Source organism: Lepidochelys kempii, chromosome 2 (assembly GCF_965140285.1).
Source record: "Lepidochelys kempii isolate rLepKem1 chromosome 2, rLepKem1.hap1, whole genome shotgun sequence".
NCBI classification, from domain to species: Eukaryota; Metazoa; Chordata; order Testudines; family Cheloniidae; genus Lepidochelys; species Lepidochelys kempii.
The window spans coordinates 207,434,143-207,456,114 of NC_136381.1; the positions used below are offsets into that span (position 1 = coordinate 207,434,143).

Here is a 21,972-nt window from a genome sequence, read left to right on the forward strand (position 1 = left end):
ATGTCAAGTCCTAGACTACTCTATAGTTAAAATTCAAACTTTTCTGCTGGGCAAGCCTCCAACGGAAAATGCCAGCACTGGATTTCTTTTGAAGCATATTATGTATCACTTTTCAGGTTTTATATAGATCTAATATATATAAAATGTGTTATAGTGTTTGAGAATTTAATTATTGCTACTGTTGAATACTCTTATTTTACAAAAAGCATAATTATGTACATATGCATGTCACACTTTCTTCTCTTCCACATTTTTTTGTTCCTTGAAGTTGAAACTATAAGTCTGGGAGCTGGGAGTCTCCCTTCCATCCCCTTCTTCTCTAAGTTGTTCATTGTTTTTAAAAAAACATTTATTTGTCATTTTCTGTTTGAATGATTTCCTTATTCCCTCCACACAATTAGACGTGGCTACAGATACCTGGGCAGAAATACCAACAAAATTTTACTTAAATGACTGCAGGATTATGTAGCTGTTGTCTTTTTAAGTGAGTCCCTGATTAAACAAAATACTTAAGTATATCCTTAAATCTGTCTCTGTTGAGGGACTTAAGCACATGCTTAGGACCTTTCCTATTCAACTGCATGTAGTTAAGTGTTTTGGTGAACGGGGGCCTATTTGGGGATGCCTTGGGAGAGAAGGGGAAGGACAAAGGCACCATTTCTGAAGCATAGGGAATAGTTTTGTTCTCCTATTTTGTATTAGACACATTCTTTTGCTGTGTCTTTTTGGTATTGTGTTACTCCTGTCATGCTATTACTGGAAAATATTTTAAAGTTAATAAAAATTCTAAATCCTTTTTTCCTTGAAAGAGAAAAATCACTCATTTCCCTGTTGTAAAATTGAGGTTTAAACTCTTGAGTGGACACCTGTATTCTATATGGTATTAATGTGTTTAAGACTCATAGAATCAGATAAAAACAAAGTACAGTCCAGTCTCAAAACATGGCCATTTGTGACTGTCGCCAATTGTTCCTTGTAAATGCAGAGAGGGATAAGTCTGTCCAACTGCAAGTGTGTGTTGGTGAACTTACAATTTATATTCATCAGTCAAGATAGATGAAAGTAAAAATTAAGATGTCCATGTGGACTCTTGGTTCTGTCATTTTGCTTTTGATACCAGTAACCATGAGACTTTGACTTGTCTGCACACCCTGACTAGCTCTTCTGTGTTTCCGTTGTTTCATTTCTCAGAGAACTGAAGTGGGGCTTTATAACTATTCATCTGTCATTAGAGATCTTTCTCACAGGGTGCAACAAGGTTCTGTTCTATCACCACTCAAGTTCACTGTGTTATGGTCTCCGAGATCTGTGGTGCAATGCTATCAGTATATGGATGATATACATTTCTGTCTCTTATTTAGACCTAGACAATGAAATCTCTTCGCTTTTGCAGCACATGACTAGGATTGGGATTTAGATGTGTGTAGGGTGACCAGATGTCCTGATTTTATAGGGACAATATTTGGGGCTTTTTCTTATATAGGCTCCTATTACCCTCCACCCCGTGTCCTGACTCTTCACACTTGCTGTCTGGTCACCCTAGATGTGTGGAACATGAAACTTAATCCAGAAAAGATTGAGATGATGCTAGTAGGTTGGTGGAAGGATTTTGAATGTATAGCAGGGATGGCTATTGCCCCTTTAATTGAGTTTGTTCACAGGATTCACAGTTCAATGATATTTTCATATTCCTATATACAGTACAACCTCAGAGTTACAAACACCAGAGTTACGAACTGACCAGTCAACCACACACCTCATTTGGAACCAAAAGTATGCAACTAGGCTGTAGAGACCAAAAAAAAAAGGCAAATACTGTATTGCAGTGGTTCTTAAACTTTTTTTTCGCAGATCGCTTGAAAATTGCAGAGGGTCTCAGCAGACCACTTAATGATCTTTCCAAATGTTGTTTGTACCATTAGCTAACTAATGTAAAGCGCTTTGGATAAAAGCACTATATTAAAAAAAAAACCACCTTAATAATAAACTTTTTTTTGTTTTACAAATAAAAGCACACAACTCATATTTTAATACCAATAGTCTTACCTTTCTAATGTGATGGATGTGTCCTCTCTCCCCACACCACAGCAGCCCCCAAGCTGGGGCTGGGAAGGAGGGAGGGTCTCTCCCTCTCCCCCCCGCACTGTGGCAGCCACCGAGCTAGGGCTGGAAAGGAGGGGTGTATCTCCCCGGCCACAGCAGCCACAGAGCTGGGGCTGGGAAGGAGGGCTGTCTCTCCCAGGCAGCCATAGCCCTGGAGCTGGGGAAAGTCACCTCTTTCTCTGGCCCCTGCAGCCCTGCATGTTCCACATTCGCCCCACCCCCTCTTCTCTCCCCATTGCCCCCTCCCACCTATCCCCATTCCCCTCAAGGCCACCACCTCACCTTACATGTGCATCTTCTCCAGGGTCCAGGCACCTAATTAGTGAAGCCATGCCTACGCAGCTCCACTAATTAGGTGGGTGGCCCTTCATTCTCTCGTGTGTGGCCGCCCAGGCACGCACCTTAGAGGAAACGATCTGTGGACGACCTGAAGAGCTTGCGGACCACTGGTGGTCCACAGACCACAGTTTGAGAACCTCTGCTGTATAGTACACAGTACTGTTAAATGTAAACTACTAAAAAAATAGAGGGAAAGTTTTTAAAAAAGATTTGACAAGGTAAGGAAACTGTTTCTGTGATTTGTGTCATTTAAATTAAGATGGTTAAAAGCAGCATTTTTCATCTGCATAGTAAAGTTTCAAAGTTGTATTAAGTCAATGTTCAGTTGTAAACTTTTGAAAGAACAACCATAATGTTTTGTTCCGAGTTATGAACATTTTAGATTTACAAACAACTTCCATTCCTGAGGTATTCGTAACTCTGAGGTTCTACTGTACTACTGGAACCTGTGGTGGTGGTGATGGTATTGGCCAAGAGAGCCACTTTATCCACTTTGGGTAATGTGTTAGCTATCTTTTTCTCAGTCAGGACCTAGCTGTGGTTATGCAGACATCTTTCCTTTAGGTTGGTATAAGCGAGTCAGTCTGATAGCCAGCTGGCTGAGTGGTCAGGCAGTGGCTCCACAGTTTTTTCTGATCTGGTCATTCTGGCGGGGCGGTGTGTCTCAATCCCTCCTGAGTGTCACTTCCACTCCCCTTAGGGTTCTGTTACAGCAGAGTGGTGGGGGAGTAAGTAAGAGGACCTACGTTCCAGGGTCATAGAGGGGTATTACAGTGTTTGTATCTCTCATTGGTCCACCCCAAATTGTACTCCCCCTTAGGTTGGTTCCGATCAGGCCATAGCTCCTCCATGTGGGGGGTGGTCACAGATTTAGGAGTATCCTTTTAGTCTGACACTGGGATGCTGTCCTGTTGTTCTCAGGCTCCAGTGAGTTTCCAGCTCCCAAAGTTGGGGGGATCTGAATCACTGCTTTCAGAGTAGCCTTAACAATACTATAGCCATGCCCCTCACAGTTCCGGTCATCACCCTCACTTCCTGTAGCTCTTCCCCTGGGCTACCAGTGCCCTTTTAGACTATCCCTGCACCTGAAGCTTTCCCTTTAGCTGCTATGGGGTGGGACCTCCCTAAGCCAGTACTGCTCCGTGTCTTGCCCTGATTTAGTGTGGGGTCCATAAACCCCATAACAACTGTCCTAGTGCAGTATGACCTGTACTGGACCGTCCTTGAAGATGGCTCTGAATCTTGGCATAATTGATGCCAGGAACATATTGCAGCAGTTCTTTGCCAGTTGTACCATGTTCCTATTCCCTGCTGGGTAAAATTCAAGGTGTTGCCTTTGATTTGTAAAGCCCTAAGACTTGGGCTCTGACTCTCTGAGAGACTGCCTTTCTTTCCACATACTGCCAAGGCAATTGTCATTTTAATATTTTGGAATATAGCACTGTGGATGTGCATGAGGATTTGAGCTAAATGTCAGGCATTGGTGGTAAGGCAATAAATTCCAGAATTCAAATATGAACACTAATATTTTTTGTTAGGATTTGTATTTGACCAGTGGGCTGGGGAGAACACTGGCATTACCTACTGATTTTAAATGATTCTGTACAGGTTTTAGATGTATATTATTTTAGGCATTACAAATGTAAAGGTAAAAGAATTTTTTTATATTTTGTCATCATAATTTATTTCCTTTAGGAGTAGTAGCCTTTTTTACCCTATTCGGCAGCTTTTCAAGTGCTGTAATCTTTCTCTCTGACATTACAGTGACCAGAACTGAACACAGTACTTTATAAATTGCAGCATACAGAACAACCTCATCATAACTTTCTTTGGGTTGTATTTTGTCGCAGAAGCTACAGTAACTTCTACATATATTTACCTTTTTGTGACCTATTTTCTTTGGCTAATAATTTCTGAGGTGTCAATGACTTCTTGAAAGCTTCTTGTAAATTTGTCATGACCCATTCCTTTCATATTAAACTTCCTTGACTACAGCTTCTGCTCTGTCTTTTGTGCTGTAATTAGTAAGAATGCATATTGTTTTCTGGGTTTCGGCATCTCGATATAACATATCTAAATTAGTTGGAGGTTTTATTACTTTTTTGGTGTCCCTGACTAAGTTCAAGTACTGTTCCCTACGTAATTTCACTCAACACTCCTTTCAAAGCATAAATCTTCTCATTAACGATTCTGATTTTGGTTTAACCACTTCCTTATCCTTCCATATGCACCACCTTGGATCCCTGGCGGTGTTTAACTTAATTAAATCTGTGCCCTACAGGCACACACTGTATCACTGCAACATCCATATGGATCTATGGCTTATATCCATATATCCTTGTGATGCATGCACGCATGTGAAAGGCAATGCATTAGAGTCCCTATCTCTATTGAAGTCAGTGGGGCTGTTAGCAGGCACAGCAGTTATGCACTGATTACAGTGCAGGATTAGTGCTTTAGACAGTATACGTTATTTAGGATAGGGACTGCTATTATATCTTGTATTTTGTACAGCACCTAGCATAGTTGGGCCCAATCCCGATTGGGATATAAGTATTAATAGATGCAACATTCACTTCTGCATGCTTGTATCTTTTTTTTAACGTGCTTCTAGAAAACAAAGTCAGATATTTTAGTACTCCATTTCATGCTGGCCCACCCAGAATGAAGATGCTAACAAACTGAGCACCTCATCCACACACGTTCTCCTTTTCAATCTGCTCTACTGTCATTCGAGTATCTGGTTTCTGGGTGCCCTGTTGGTAATGCACACTGTCCAATCCAGTCTTCCTTTTCAGACTTGTCCATACTTGGAAGGAGGAGGTGGAGAGATTATTATTCTACTGCTAACACAGGAAGAATGAGAGTGGCTTGATGCAAAGGAAAATTACGTTCCCTGAGGATAACAAACAGAAGGAGATAAATTAGGAGACAGGATAATCCAGTATATATGTACATTCCTTAATTTTTGGTTCAATTTTACAAAATATGCAAAACTGGGCATTTACAAGTCTTATTTAGAATGGTTTAATTATGAGAAAATTAAAGCATTAAGATGTTTACTTTTTTTAGACTTTAGAGTAATGCTTCATGAGTTGAGAATTCAGATGCACAAATTTTGTCATAAACAGGAACTATGGGCCATGGTGGGGAGATTGTGAAAAGAACCGCTTGCATCCCCTTTTCAGTTTGTTTAAAAAATACACCTATATACTTACTTCAGTTCTTTAGATTTCAACACAGTCTGATGATTCTGAAGTCAGAGCAGCTCACCTCTTACAGCGTTCTGTTGCTCCTTTCAGCAGAAGCTGGGCCATTGTGATATTTATCTGAATTCAAACAAGGCTAATTAAAAGAGCTGCTGACAGTTGTTGTGATTTGACATTGACTGGAGCTTGATGGTCATTATGGGTAAATAATGAACCAGGTCTGCAAATGTAGCAGCTGCCAACTTGGGATAGAAGAGCAGCTATTGCTTCCAATTTAGGGATCTATCGACCGCTTCCCTTCTCCCTGCAGATCTTCTGCACAAAATGAATGTTTTCTGCTGCTGTGTTTTGTGGTTTCAGCTATTTCAGATGTAGCCTGTAATTTCCTTCTTAAATATTTAACTTAGCCCATTATTAGCTTTCAAAGTTAACAACTTTTCTGAATTTTTTTTAGTGAAGATTTTTGTGCACAATATAAGTAGATAAACAATTGTCAGTATGTAGTTAGTTGACATGTTGTCCAAGAATCTGCTAGTTAGTCTTGTCTTTGTGTAGACGTATTTCAATAAATCGTATAACTAGATTATTCTGTAAAAAGAAAAAGATTATATATATAGATTACTGAGGCTTCCTTAACAAACTCTTTTTTTGTTAGGAATCAGAATACTGAGCACTAAGACGTACTTCTTCAAAGCACTGACCTAAACCTCAGTTTTCATTTTTGTTCAAACATCAATAGCTTATGAAATATTTTGATGCAGAGTTCTATTTATCAATACAGAGAAACTGCAGTGACTTTCATTAAGGTGCACTTGTGAATACATTGTCACTTCATCATGAGCTTTGTCTTGTCCCATTAGCAAGCAGGAACAGGTGCATTAAAGGGAGAAAAAGGCAAATTGTAATTATATAAAAATAGCACAGAAATTTAAAAATCATATTCTAGAATTTTATATACACCAGCACTTACTACATCTATCCAGCATTTGTTCAGCTGCCATTAAAAAGGGTATGTGCATTATGTAAAATGTAAGAACATTCTTGTGCGTAGTGCATAATGCAGCAAAACTAGAGATCTTGCTGGGAGGAAATGATCCCAAACGTGCCCCTAAAAGACAAGTCTTGCTTTGAGAAATAATGATGAAAAATTGTCCATTTGTGTGTCCGTGTTTCAGCAGAAACTAAACTCTGTATTGTCTGTAGAACCACCTCGATAGTTATTTGTGGGTATATTTTTGTGCGTGCACACGCACGCACACACGTGCATGTTGTTTCCATCCTGGTTAAGGCCAACAATACAGTAACAAGGGGTTATGTTATGCTGGTTTATGTTAAACCAGATCACACCCTAACATGTGCAGAGCCATTCATCTGTGTCACCAAAACCCAAGAGAACATCTGACATGGACTCTGAAACAGAAACAGTGATCACTTACAAATCAAACATGGCACGCTCTAAACCGATTGTGCACGGCAATCTTTTCTAGAAAGGACAACTAATTGAACATGATAAAGTGTAAAGTTAATTAACACCCTTAAATTTGTTGATTACTTTCACGGGATTATATTGTTCGTTGAGTAGCAGCTTTCTGTCCCAGCTGTCGCCTTTTTAGCGCATGTCGCTGGTAAACAATAGAGACACCATAACAAGTCGTAAATGGTCCCTGTGACAGCAGCCCCTTGTGAGGCTGCATCTGTAGAAAATGATTAGAACAATTGCATTTTAAAGACGGCTCACATTGCAGCCCAGGTCCCATCGGCCCTCTTCTTTATCTCTTTTGATGGCACACTGGTTAAAACCTTTAAGTTCTTTTGAGTAAATTAAGTGATTTACTGTGTTTAGTTATATAGCCATAAAATAGCTTTATATGGCTGCCTGATTTTATAATATTAAGAAATATACTTACTTTTGTTGGAATTTCTGGGAGCATTGCCCTTATTTCCCAAGTCTGAGACATCGTAAGTCTGTGTTTAGCAAACTAGTGGAAGAAAATGGTTCCCAGTTTGTCTTTGTATGATTACATGACATTTAATCTACTATTGTACATATCAGAGTTTAAATAATTTGCTTTTAATTTTGATTGAGGTTTATAACTGGTGTTTCCTCTAAGTGCTTTTTGTTTGTTTTGGTTTTACATATAACAAAACAATGGTAACCTTCACAGAATTTTGGTGAAGGTTCTTCCTGTATCTTGGTGCTTAGTGTGTAACTTGTGCACTGCTTAAGACAAAGTTTTTCATGTGAGCTGGCAAGAATTTTAATAAGAATCACATAACCCTTAAAAGAAAACAAACACATGCAGCTCTCAAGTTAAGCCTATGTGAAAGGCAGCAAAGAGATGACAAGAAGCTACTTGTTTTAGGGGATTATAGTCCTTTAAACTGTATTTTTGCAAGAATACTGGAATAAGGAGCTAGTATTCTCTTGCATTTTCCAGAGCATAACAGTCAAAGCTTAAACTCTCACACTAGAAGGTACAACATTGTAAAACAGGAGAGCATTAAAACTCTAACCCTGTTTTCTTTTTTGTTTTTAAATCTGTTTCAGATCATAAATTAGTTTTAAATACAACATTGTTCAATCCACTGTATACATAATAGAACAAGGAGGAAAGAGATATTTATGCCTAAACCTCTCACGGTTCCAAAAGGCAGGGTGAAGGTTGGAGCTGGAGTCTCCAGTACAGTCACAGGATCATACAGTTTTCATAATCAATGGATAAGCTAAATTTAGTTTTTCTTTCTAACTGTCAACAATAAAATCATTTACAAAGTTTGTGTGTACACAACACACAGCAAGACTGATTATCTTGGTATATGCACACATTTAAGTGCAATGGGAAGCTTTTTGTTTTCAACAATGTAACTGGACAATGCACACCTTAGAATGTTGGTCTATTATTTTTTTTAATGTACTATATTTTGTTTGGGGAGAAGGTAAAAATGGTGCTCTAAAATAAGAGCAAATCATTTACATGTAAATGCAATTGGTTATTTTCTTTCAGTGATTTTCAGTTCACATTCCTAAATAATCAAGCTGGGTATTATCAAATTGCTCTTACCATTGCAAATGTTTGGAGTGTGGTCATAAAAGCCTAGTTCTTAGAGCTGGAAATACTGCCATACCAGTAGGTCTTATACACACCTCAGGATTTTCAAGGTATAAGATGCTGTGAGGTTTAAATAAATGTGGCTAAATTAATTAGGAGAAATAGGTGTTTGGGGGATTACTGATTAGGTACAGAGCTTTTCACTTGTAGGTCACTTAGCACAAACCTGGCCCAGGTCAGTAGTGACCTGACTGGCCCAGGTCAGTAGTGACCACTTACCATTACCATCTGAAGGCTCTTGGGCCTCAAGGAAATGAGCTCGTGTTCTCCATCCTGAAGGGGGATTCTAAAGAGGATGGAGCTAGGCTGTTCTCAGTGGTGGCAGATGACAGGACAAGGAGTAATGGTCTCAAGTTGCAGTGGAGGAGGTCTGGGTTGGATATTAGGAAAAATTATTTCACTAGGAGGGTGGTGAAGCACTGGAATGGGTTACCTAGGGAGGTAGTGGAATCTTCATCCTTACAGGTTTTTAAGGCCTGCTTTGACAATGCTCTGGCTGGGAAGATTTAGTTGGGGTTGGTCCTGCTTTGCGCAGGGGGTTGAACTAGATGACCTCCTGAGGTCTCTTCCAACCCTAATCTTCTGTGATTCTATGATCCAGGTTTTAGTGGACAAGTGTCCACATCACCACTTTTGACACTAATTGACTACACCTCTGGCAGCCTGAATAGGGAATCGTGGAAACTGAACTAATTCTCACCCCATAGGTGGCCCTTCTAGATATGACTGAGGTAGGTTGCATAACAGTGTTGTTGCTACTACCTAATATTGTACCCTTTCAGTGTACAAATAGAGGACTTCAGACTCCAAGGCTGTCAGTCTCACACCTTACAGGCAACTAGAGAGAGAGAGACACACACCTACCTCCATTACACCAGGTTGCACTCCTCTTATGGCTCCTGTAGAGCATCTTGCTGTGGTTCTGGCTGCAACATTTCTTCACTTCTACTCCCTCTATGCAGACCCCATCTATGACTCTATGTGAGACATCCCCTTCAACTGGCAGTGGCCAAGATAGCCATCTACCAATCTAGGAGGTGGAAGCTTGATGGGGAGGCTCTCTGAGAATGTGTGTCTTATTTTCATTCCCTGGTCAATTCTCTTCTCTGTGCAGAGTTTCTTTGGGTGACCTCTGCTCACTCCTTGGATTCCTTCAGGGAGCAGTGAGTGCTGTCTTGGGGTCTCTATTCATTGTCCCCGTACAGCTCCTTCATTTTAAACATTTGACCTCCACCTCCGTTGCTGTTTTTTCATTTAGTTGATTCCTAGATCTGTGGTCCCTCCCACGTTTAAGGAAGTAGGTCTATTGTTCTAGAGGGCTCCACCTTCAGGATTTCAAAGATTGGCCCATACCTTCCAGCAGCAATAAATCATCTTAGATTTTAAAATTTAATTTATTAATATTTTTGTTGTAGGAAAAATGTTTTCCCTTCTCTCTCTCTCTCTGTTCTGTACTGTTATAGTCATATGACTATATGGTAAGAAAAGTAGAATATGGGGCAGTGTGCTAGTTGGTTCCCGATCCTGCTTTGCATTCTGCCATCAGGACTTCCGTAAGACTTCACAGACACAACAGAGGCAACTCTAGAGAAACCCAGTGCAGTATTGGGGCCTTGTGAGTCCAATGACATTGGCTTGCTGGAGGGGAGAATCTTACAAGTGAAATTCTGTGCTGATCACAAATGTAATTTCTTATCCGCCATTCTCTAAGGATGAGAAGGGGAAGGGACATAAGGATCTTGAGGGTCTGCAAAAGAGTTGATTAATTGGTGTGTGAGACATAAAATACAGGAACAAAAGTGGTGACCAGTGCTCCTCCTTTAAATTCAAGCCACTGTACCTCCTTCGTGCTCTCGCCTTAAGTAGTGTTAAGAACTATAGTGCTGGTATTTTATTATACTCCAAAATCATGAAATGAAATTAGTGGTGTGCATGTCCTTATGCCCTTTTGCTTCCATTTGGAGCTGAAGTGATGACATCTTGAGGCTGAATTGACTACAAATTACCAATACTGTGTGTTTGCTGGATTGCTTGTTTGTTTCTGATCAGTTGGCTGACAATTGGTGAGGAATCTTGATGGAAAAACCCATCATGATATGAATGATTTTTTTTGTTTTTAGAAGTACAAATGTCCACGGCTTCCTCATTATAAAACAAATTATTTTTCTTTCTTTTGCTTAACTAATTTAATTTTTTGCACTCAAAATGTAAGCATCTGTACGAGTGAGAGAGTGCAGCTGTCAAAAGATTAACCAGCTGAAAACTATTGTCAGCATTAATTTTGCTCTAATAAATGATTCTCTGAAGCTATTTAGCAGTCTGTAATCTAGATACAAGGCTTTTGACCTATGATGGATAGTGGTGGATTTTGTTTGTAAGCTTTGACTTAAATTGTCCACTTAATTTGCTGCAGGTCAGATCACAGGATTAGTAAGAAAAGGTCATTATGTGGTTTGCATAAAAATAGCTAGGGGAACAGCATGAAAATTATGTAGTGATCTTTGCAGACACGTTGCATGGTAAACTAGTAGCCAACAATATGACAATCATCTGTTCACTTAGGCCCCAAATCCAGGCTCCTGTCTCTGTCCCAGATTTCTGGGAGTGGGCATTGGAAGTTACATGAAGAGAGAAGGTGAGAGGAAATCCTCCATCCAATGGCTGAGGAGTGGTGGCTGCAATGCTGAAACTTCGGAGTTTATAGTGTTGGGAAGAGCTTTACAGTGGTGGATACTCTGGCAGTGCCACACTGTTAAAAAAAACCTATGATGGTCTACATACAAAGGCAGTCCAATCCCCTACTCAAATCCTGACCCCTTCACTGTGTAGCAGTACAGCACTGGTTCCATTGCCTTGGGGGCTTTTGTACCTGCAGCGGTAGGGGCAGGACTTGCCAGGGGAGTGGATCAACTGCTACAGACCAATTCATCAAAACCTCTGCATTGTAACTGGGTTTTCAGTTATTGTGGTGATTTTTGCCATGGATTTAATTGAGATTGGGGTCCAATCATACTTTTATAAAAGTGACCTTTTTAAAAAAAAGTCAAATGCTTCTGTGTACTAGGAAAAACTAAATGGAGCAAGTGTCCCATTGAATGTCATTTTAAAAGAAGGAGTTTTGCTCTGATGGCTTTTTCAGGTTAGTTTTTAGAAAGGTAATTCTGATTTGCCTTAGACTGTAAGCACTTTGGGATTGTAAATTCATATGTTACAACGTCTAGCACAATGAGGCCCGATGCCAATTAGATCTCTACTACTACTGCAATTAAAACATTTAATAATAGTTATCGTAACTAATTGGTTAAAAGCAGTATGGACCCTAACGGAAAGACAGTTTGATTTTTTTGTGGAAACAAAATAGTTAAATGTGGAAGAAAAATGAATTCCCTCACTTGGATTTTTTATTTGTAAAAACACTGGAACTGCTTGAATATATTAAATTCAGAAGTAGGCCATTACTTGCAGCAGTCTGTTCTAATAGGTCAAGGTTCGATGCATAGCGTAGACAATTTATGGTGTCTAGGTTCCTAGCAAAATGAACTGTAAAGCTAAGTTGCTAATCACTTTTCCAAGTAGTCTCCTTGGGCCAAATTCACCGGGCAGTTACATCCATTAAAATCAGTTTTGTCTGGGAGACGGGGTTGAAGAGGATGCAATTCACATCAGAATTGTTTATTTTCCCCTAGAACAAAAGATATCATAAGCTAAAACTTGATGTATTGCCATTTGAAAATTCTGTAGCCAATGAATTATCGTGTTTGTTTCCTGACCCTTGATAAAGGTGGGACAGATTTATAGGAATGAAGTTGTAAATATTGTGTATGTTTAATCATTTTTTAAAACTTTTTTACATTGTTATGCAATACATTTTCCCCTTATAAATTATATGTGGGACATTGGTCTCAAAGTCCCTTAATTCAGAGAAATAGATCTTCTGTTTCTGATTAGAAGTATGCAAAATATTTGTAACAAAATGTTAATATATTTTTTAAAAAATCAGATGTTGAGCCTTTTTTGTCTGTTTTTTGGATTTTTAAAAGGTTGGTATTGAATCTAATGTTTTCCTCTCAATTCAGGTGTTGGAGCTGCTCGAGCTGGGAACCTTACATTCATGGTTGGTGGAGTGGAACAAGAGTTTGATGCTGCCAAAGAACTGCTGACATGCATGGGTTCCAATGTGATCTACTGTGGAGAGGTTGGAACTGGACAGGTAATGCTTGCGGAATGTTTGGTATTCAATCAGCCTGGCCTTTCCCTTTTTGTTACCATACTTGTCTTCCATTTTAACCCAATTCGCTTTAATCTACCCCAAGTAAATTATCTAGAATCCACAATGAAATCCAGTACAAGATGTTGGTATCAGCAAAAAGGTGCAAATTCTTCTATAAAATATCTCATGGTACCATTACCTAGCATCTTGACTTGGTAACCAATAATACACATCTGAACTAGCATTTTCGCAGTTTGGCTTGTTAAGATTGTACTTTTCAGTGGTCACAATCTTCTTAAAAAACTGTGAAATAGATTTATGGTATAGTCTGAAAGAACAAGTAGCCCGCACACTCAAATCAAAGCAAGCGGAGTTATTGTGCTAGCAAAACAAATATACTTCATGCTATCTGAAGTATCCATAGGTCAACCTTCATTGACCTGATGCTATAGTACGTTGGTACTTACAGGTGTTACATTTAGGGAGAGGCTGTTTAACCATATTCAGTCAAAATCCGGTTGGAGCTGGGTGAAAAAAATTCCTATGTGATATCTACATGGAAACAGAGAATCTTACTTAGTATTTAATTTATTTTCAGGCTGCGAAGATCTGCAACAACATGCTCTTAGCCATCAGTATGATTGGAACTGCTGAGGCTATGAATCTTGGAATCAGGTTTGTTGGATTTTATGTGTTTTTGTATTAGCAGATTTTATGAGCTGTGCTGGTTGACTTTTTTGTGGCTAGAGAATGATGATCAGAAGGAATAGATGAGATTCTGCCAGGAAAAAAAGGTAGAAGTGTTTCATTATTAGAATGCAATAAGGCTTGTTTATTTGACGAAGAGTAGGACCCTTGAGAACAGGAATGTTCTTTGCAGTGGCCATAAAATATTACAAATATCTAAAGTTACATTATATTTTTTCTATGATGTCTCAGTTTCTTCTGTTCTGATGATACATGCACTATAAAATGTAAATGTACTCGGATAACATGGAGGTATAGTTGTTTGACGCATAGGCTAATGTACCGAGTATCACAAGCATTATGCTCTCACATGGCTCCATTTGGCTTTATTTGCCTACATTAAATATTGCCCCAAAATGTGTTAAAAAGAAACCTCTAGCATTTGTGCATATCTCAAAAGAAACTAGGATGCAGTCATAAAATGTCAATTTACCCTCCTGTCAAACTTAACTACTGTTGTTTCTCATGCTAGTCATAACAGATACTTCCTGGTGAAAAATCCAAAATATATTCCATTACTTTGCTTAAACTGTTTCCTGTTTTAAGAACAACATTTTTCTGTAACGAGTGATGTATCTAACTTGTAGGTAGCAACATTTTGAAATATTTTAATTTCTAAAACCAATTTTTTTTTAATTTTAAAGTATTCGTTTTGTTAGAAATTTTTACGTTTCCAGTCCTGCGTGAGCCTCTACATGTAACAAGCCATTTAATTAAACTTTGCAATATTTTACCTTTGATTCCCTTGCCCAAGCTTACATCACTATAAATACCATTTGTAGGGTTATAAATAAGAAAAGTCTGTGTTTCTGAGAAGATTATCCTGTAAATGCGTAACTTCTTAGGGTTTTCATGAATTATTCATCTCTTTAGCTACACCTTTACAACCGCCCACTAGAAACTACAGATACTGCAGATATTTGTTAATTCACTATTGCATGTCCTACTATGGTTTTTGATTTAAATGACAGAAACTGCAAGAGGGCTTCAGAATTTAAATAAATAAAAAAGGGCATATGCACACACATACGTGCACATACACACTCACACAAAAGGCAGGGTAATGGATTCGCATTTCCTCTTAATTACCATATCAAGATGCAGTTGTTTTATTGAATTGCCCTTGTCTCAGATGTTAGACTATCTTGACCTATTAAGTTGTCATGTTGTAATGGAGATAAAAGAGGAATTTGCTTTGCATCAGTGCTAATTGGTTTATCAATATCCTGTACCATTTACATTTTAAAATTGAGTGTCTGTACGATAGATGGTGAAGCATATCTGTACCAAGCCATAATAAAATTGGTAGGATTGTATACAACTATTGTAATTCAGGATGGTAAAGCTGTATCATGGTCAGTTTTAAGTCTTGGTTCACTTAATGAAAAATCAATGCCATATGACTTTTGTTATATTTTTGTCCACATTTCTAGGGATTATTTTACTTACTACTTTTGTTGTTGTTTGTGTGTGTATGTATGTATGTATTTTAAGAGGCCTTGAACACACATTCTTGGCATCAAATCCCATGTGAAACTAATAGGTGTTTTCAGCCTGCAAGTGTCTGGATTGTCTCATTACAGGTTAATTTTTTCTCTCGAGTGTTGAGTGAATTTGGGTTGTATGAAAGTAGCATTCTGCTAGTGCATGCTAATGCCAGATTTTAGTGAAGGCAGGCACTGTGCAAGCTTCCCCACCTCACAGCAATGGTAATGCAGCTCAGCTTGACCTGCTGTTCCTATACTGGGCATCGCTTAAATACAGACTTGTCATCATACAAAGTAACATTAGGGTTTGTTGTATAGGCCCTAATGAAACCCCATTGAAGTAAATGGTAGTCTTTCCATGGGCATTAATGGACTTTGGATCAAGCTCATGGAGGACACCTTTTCCACTTTTAACAAAAGTAGAATTTTTCCATAGGTGAAATTTTTTCCATTTGTGTGTATAAATCCAGTGTGTGACCTAGTCTCAGTATTCCAAGTCATGGAGGTGGTGTCCTTCTTCAAAACACCTTGCCTGACTGGGTTTAATCATAGTTAATTGACATGATGCTGAGCACAATTTGTTGCAGTCTATACTGGCCACTAGGTTGTGGACATCATCATCATAGCATCTAACTGGATTATTCCCAACAGTGTTCAAACGGGATGAAGTTGTTTATTGTAGATAAGCCCAAAGGACAGTAGTGGCTGGGGTTAGAGAAGTGAAAATCTGAGCATAACTAAGTTGACGTGTCTGGCATTGAAAGTCCATCTTCTGGCAATGGAGAAAGCTTATTGGTAGCTTTACTAACTTGAAACTGCTAGGGATTTTTTGTGTGTGTTGCGTAGGGAAGGTTGGCTATTGAGCAGGGGTGTGAAGGAACAAGGAAATGTCCAACAGAAAAAGAGAAATTGAATACACAAATGAAAACATCCTTCAACCAAACAAGGTAACTTCCCTGGGTTTCTCTTTCCTACAAGAAAGATGCTTCATTAACACAAGCCCTCATATTTGGGTTTGTGTTAATGAACTTCTACTCCACTACAGAATTTGCCAACAGTGCTGCATCTCTTTCATTTTCTTACAGGCAGAGGGTCTCTTTATATTAGTTTAGAATCACTAAAACAAGTACTTCTCTTATTTTCTATGAGATTTACATATGTATTTTTGAAATGACAGATTTGTCCCATAATATAGTATACCAGGGGTGCTGGAACCATTTGTAGAGTGGGGATGCTGAGAGTCATTGAACCAAACTGTAAACCCTGTATATAATGGAATCCACTTGAAGCCAGCACCCCTAGTTCAAGCATTTATGAAATTGGTATCAGTGAGCATAAATTTCCCGGTAGTAAACTCCCACAAAAAGCAGGATCTTGAGCACTACAGGACTGCTATATTTATGGTCAATTTGCTCCTCTGGGTTTTCTTTTTTTTCTTTCTTTTTTTTTTTAATTAAAAGGGTGAGAACCATATTTCTTCTTGTATGAGAACTTCTTTTACAAATGAAGATGGCTGTTTTTATTAAAAGTGTGTACTTATTAGTTAGTTTCAGATTTATAATTTGGATTTTTAAGTGGCTTTTATTTGTTTTGATCATTGAGTTCTGGCAATTCTTAAAATTGTTGAATTGCCTTTCACTTTTTTCTATTCACTCCATGGCTGTTTATGAATGTTGATGATTAAAGGTAGTAGAAAGATGTTTGGAAAAAATACTGGAAAGTAATGTACATTTTGATTTAGAGCTTTTCTTTTCCCAGTTTAGTGCTGCAGTCTGATAGTGAAAGTCTCTAGTCATGAGAGAGGTTTAGCACATGGGTGTGGATGTGCACGTATGTACGTACATATGAGTGTGTATGTATATTGCTAAAAGCTATAATATATTAATGACAAAGTAATAGACAGAATGCACCTAAATTTCATTAATGAGAAATTAAAATACATATTGATACCATCGGCAACCTCAGATTACTTTTTTTCTTCTTCTTTCTACTTGGGTTGCTGACCATCTCAGTTTCTAGTGGCCTACTTTTATTGGTCTTTGGGTTCTCAGGTAAAAAAATGAAGTATTAGCAAGATAAAGCTTGAAAATCTAAATAAACTATTGTGGATATTTGACTTACAACTAGGTCATGTGGAGATTGCTACATTGCAATCATGTGGAGATTGCAATGTAGTTGGGAGTCCTTTCTGTGACTGCCTGCGCAGTCTTAGGGTATGTCTGCACTGCAGTTAGGCTCTCATGGCTGGCCTGTGCCAGCTGGCTTCAGCTTGGTCTAAGGGGCTGTTTAATTACAGTATAGATGTATACTGTAACCCTCCCACCTCATAAGTCCTAGAGCATGGGCTCCAGCCCGAACCCAAATGTCTACACTGCAGTTAAAGAGCCCCTTAGTCGAAGCCCCTTGAGCTCGAGTCAGCTGGCACGGGCCAGCCATGGGTTTTTAATTGCAGTGTAGACATACCTTTAAGGAGAGCCTGTGTGGTGGTGACAATAGGTAGCACAAGATTTTATAATTAGTTTGGGAGCTAGAGAGCCACAAAAGAGCTACAAGGTTTGTCTGTACCAGAAGTCTTCTTCATAAAGAATTCCCTTTATATTTATTACAACCAAGTCCAGTCTTCTGTCTACCACGAGAGAGACTACAGTGGCCACCGCAAGTGTAGCAAAAGATTCTTTTTTCTTCTATACAGTTTTATTATGTGCCAGGTTGTGCCTGGCTGCTTTGTGGGTGTGCAGGTGGGTCTGAGGACACAAGAATTTCCTCCTCCTTTTATGCCACTGTTTAGCAGCCAAGCACAGTTGTAATCCTTGCACTCCAGTCTCTGGATTGCTGTCTCCCTATGCATCTGTGGGGCACAAGAAACCACAAGGTGGAGTTGAGGGCAGGGCCGGCTCTTCATTTTTGCCGCCCCAAGCGGTGAAAAAAACTGCTGCCGTGGACGGCAAAAGAGAGAAGCTGCTGCCGAATTGCCACCACGGCGGAAAAACTGCCACCTCTTTCCAACTGCCGCTCCAAGCACCTGCTTGGAACGCTGGTGCTTGGAGCCATCCCTGGATGAGGGGGTGGGAAGGACAATCACAGAAGAGCTGGGCAGGTATACAGGAAAGAAACAAGCTGTGCCCCCCTGTGGGGATGTAGCACTGGGTGAACACTGGGAAATTTTGGAAGGAATGGCTGGAGACAATTAGATCGCCTTCTGGGGCAGTGTGACTGTGCTGCCCTCGATGTAGGTCTGTACCTAAATGGCATGATCAAGCCCTGTGCGATTATTAATATTCCATTCAGGGTACTTGGATGACAAAAACCATGCTGGGGTACACATTTCTACTAGCGATGGGCGAGTCTCAAAAGCTTCTGTCTGAATAATTATCTGAGAGATCAGATGCTGCTTACCCAAAGCACCTCAGGCTTGAAATTTCTCAAGAGTTTAGCTACTTCCTAGTCTCATTCAGGGAATCCCAGAACTGCCTTTCTTGTGGGGTCTCACTGCTGATTTGTTACTGCTACAGACTGAAACAGGGGAGAAGTTTGTGAGAATTTTAAACAAGTTGGTAAAGTCTTTTTTCAAACTTCAATGAATGTGGTTGGGTTTTTAACAGTGCTTAGAATTGTTCTTATTTTTATCTAGATCTGTGTGTCCATCTCTAGTTTCTACTTCCCTAGTAGCTCATTAGTATTTCTGTTGAAGATGCATTGATTTGACACAGCAATTGTTTTTGCGTTACATTATGAATAATGTTTGGGATATTGGCTGCTTTCTCTGTGTCTGGAAGAACATTTTGGCAATTGTAAATGCACACGCGCGTGCACATACTCTTGCCACATCCGGTGGCAAGTTATTATGGGGACTGACAGACTGTCATCATTTTGATAGCTTGAGCAGTATATCTCTGGAACAGCAATGGAGCTCTTATGCAGAAAGTATCATATGTTCCTAGCCAATTTACAGGGAAACAGCAATAACATTTTATCATGGTTGAGAGCCCAGTAGCTGCTTCCTATTAAACTTGCCCTTTCAGATACCTGTCTTGGATTAATTTGTTGATTTCAAATGGAAACTCAGTCTTCTCCACTGAAGCATGACTTTCTAGGATAGACTCTCACTGAATGACAATTACTGTATATTCTAGCTGGTTTCAGACATTACAAGCTTTGAGCGCAGTGGAAGACAGAGGACTTCTTCAGTAACGGATTTTAATACATGTCTAATTTTAACTGTCAGTTATATATGCACCAGTAGACGAATTCTCAGAAAGATGAAATGCAAAACACTTCTAACTTGCTCTTTTTAATGATACACTTGCTGCCAACAAAAAAAAAAAAAAGCATTGCCGGTCTTCTGAATTGAAGCTGCATAGTGCAGACGAGCATCAGCGTTTAAAAAAATAGAGATTCAAACTGACGCAAAAATCTTTCCGCCCACCACAAGCGAAAACATTTGTACGTAGCCTTTTCACATCTAGTGCTGAAAATTCTTTTGGTGTACATTTACAATATTTGTATTTTTAAAATATATTTTGTTCAAGGAACTGACTGGAATGCTACCAGGACAATACTCATTTTGAGGGGGAGGGATTATATGTATTTTAAAATTTCGCCCCTTCCTCCCCACCCCAATCTTGCAGTGTAAACTCTACTGGAAGCTGTAGTTAACATCCAGTGGAGGTGCTGTAACAACAGAACAAACAAACAATTCAGTGTGCTGTGTGGATGAGAGATCAGGAGTCCTACATGTTCTTAATATTCTTTTTAGTCAATGTTCCAATCTACAGCTTATTTGGATGAGAACACTTTCAATAATATTTGTATTCATAAAGTACTCCTTGCTGAGGCCTTTGATGGACTATAAAAGATAAAACATGATTAAAATGCAATCAAAACATAATGGTCGGGGGAAAACTCTTTCAATTTAAAAATCAAATCAAATGAAATAAAAATTGAAAGCTCAATTCAAAAAGGAGGGAGAGAGGGGGTAATAAGGCCCTGATCCAATTGAAGTCAGTGGGAACCTATCCACTGACTTCCATGGGCTGTTGCATCAGGCCCTAAATACGGGACTAACAGTGGTAATTCTAAAAAGAACCTTTGAAATATTGGGTGTTTTTAAAAGGAGGAGGAAACAGGTGAGACATATTTCCAAGGGAGCAGGATCCACACCTTAGTACCCACCATATAAAGTGTCATTTTATATTTTAAACTTAAATACATAAATGTTACATTTTAAATTTGTATATTTACAAAATCCACTAATAAATGACCCTTAATCTCCCATAAATTAAATATTACATGCTACAAACAGAGATTCCTATGATTAGTTTGGATACCTTGCTGATCTGTTGTTGCCACAATTAAAGAATTGGTGCAAAGAGGAGGAACCTTCTCTTTGTGAGAAGGTAAAACCAGTGCAGGATTAAAGCATAAACTAACTAAGTTACAGTTTGGGGCCTCGCAATATGAGGGGACTCTAAAAAAGAAAAAACTGACTCCATTTCAAATTTGATCAAAATTGGTTGATAAGTAAAGGAAATATGGGGAAAAGAATGTTCTCTCTAAATATAGACATTTTTGTTCAAATATGACAAAAATATACACACAAATACCCTTACCCTTCAATGATTGTTCATTATTGATAGGCGGGAGACTAGGGCTGAGAAAAAACTGATAATTGCATTTGTAAAATTAATATTTTTACAAGTAAGTCTGCTATCAGTCTCCTAAGGCAGCGTTTTGTTGGCCAGCTGCTACTGGTAAAATTCTGACCCGCCTTCATAATTTATTTCAATAAATAAACTCACTTCGGGGAAAACGTGAGGTTGGAGACGGCAGTGTCGTGAAGCAATCCTGCCAAGCTCATACCCCTATGGGACTCGTTCTAGGAGAGATGTCATGTATAGCATCCCCCTTGGCTGGTAATAGCTGGAAGGCCACCATCTTTTGTTTACAGTCCAGCACGCTCAGTCGTGTAGCGCCTTCGATCCTGGTTTTCTTCGTTTTCTTAAGTGTTAGTGTGTTCGTTCTTCTTTTGATCTGTAGATATGTACAATTGTGTATTTTAGTGTGCATGCTGCTTGAAACGCTGTCCATTTTTCACGTGATTGAGTTTGCAGGTGATCATCCTATGGACTTTGGTCGAGTGGATCTTGAGGAGGATAAATTTGTGTTGGCTTCCCTCCGTCAGTTTCGGGAACCTTCACTACATTTTTATAGTATGGCAAAGAAAAATCCCAACAACTCATTTTTTTGTAGCGAAAATTAAATCGGAATAAACATTTGTAAATATATTTTATATATAGTCTGGATAAACTTTGTATTTCCCTAACAAAATTAATCAAATGATTTTTTTATTTATTCATATGAAAAGGAGGATACTTTTCCTTATTTATGGCTTTTAAAAAATTATATATCCTCTCTTGTTTTTCTATGAGAACTTTTGGGTTTATATATTCAATGTCCTTTCTGTGAAAATAATAAATTCATTTTTTTTATGGAGCTGCTTACACTTGACATAGCTTAGGGCCTCAGAATGTCATAATCCGGCCCTGGGTAAAACTGACTTGGAATTGTGGTACGAAACATATTTTATGTTTAGTCTTGTCAGTTTTCCTGCAGGAAGTATACGGCTATAGTAGGTTGTGAAGTCTCTTTCAAAAATTCTTGTTCTGCTTTGCATTAGGAGATATAGGAGATAATTGTGTCTGATCTCTTTTCATGGAGAGTGCAACAAATATAAATAGAACCTTTAAAAAATATTGCTACCAATTGAT

At 38.8% G+C, this 21,972-nt stretch overlaps 1 protein-coding gene across 2 annotated transcripts in view; it reads left to right on the forward strand.

The window, feature by feature from the left end:
• Positions 1–21,972, forward strand: part of HIBADH (3-hydroxyisobutyrate dehydrogenase) — a 131,285-nt gene that overhangs the window by 99,725 nt on the left and 9,588 nt on the right. For both annotated transcript variants that reach the window (XM_073333627.2, XM_073333626.2), the window contains 2 exons: positions 12,838–12,971; positions 13,570–13,646. In XM_073333627.2, coding sequence (XP_073189728.1) covers positions 12,838–12,971; positions 13,570–13,646 — 211 coding nt within the window. The remainder of the gene's footprint in view (positions 1–12,837; positions 12,972–13,569; positions 13,647–21,972) is intronic.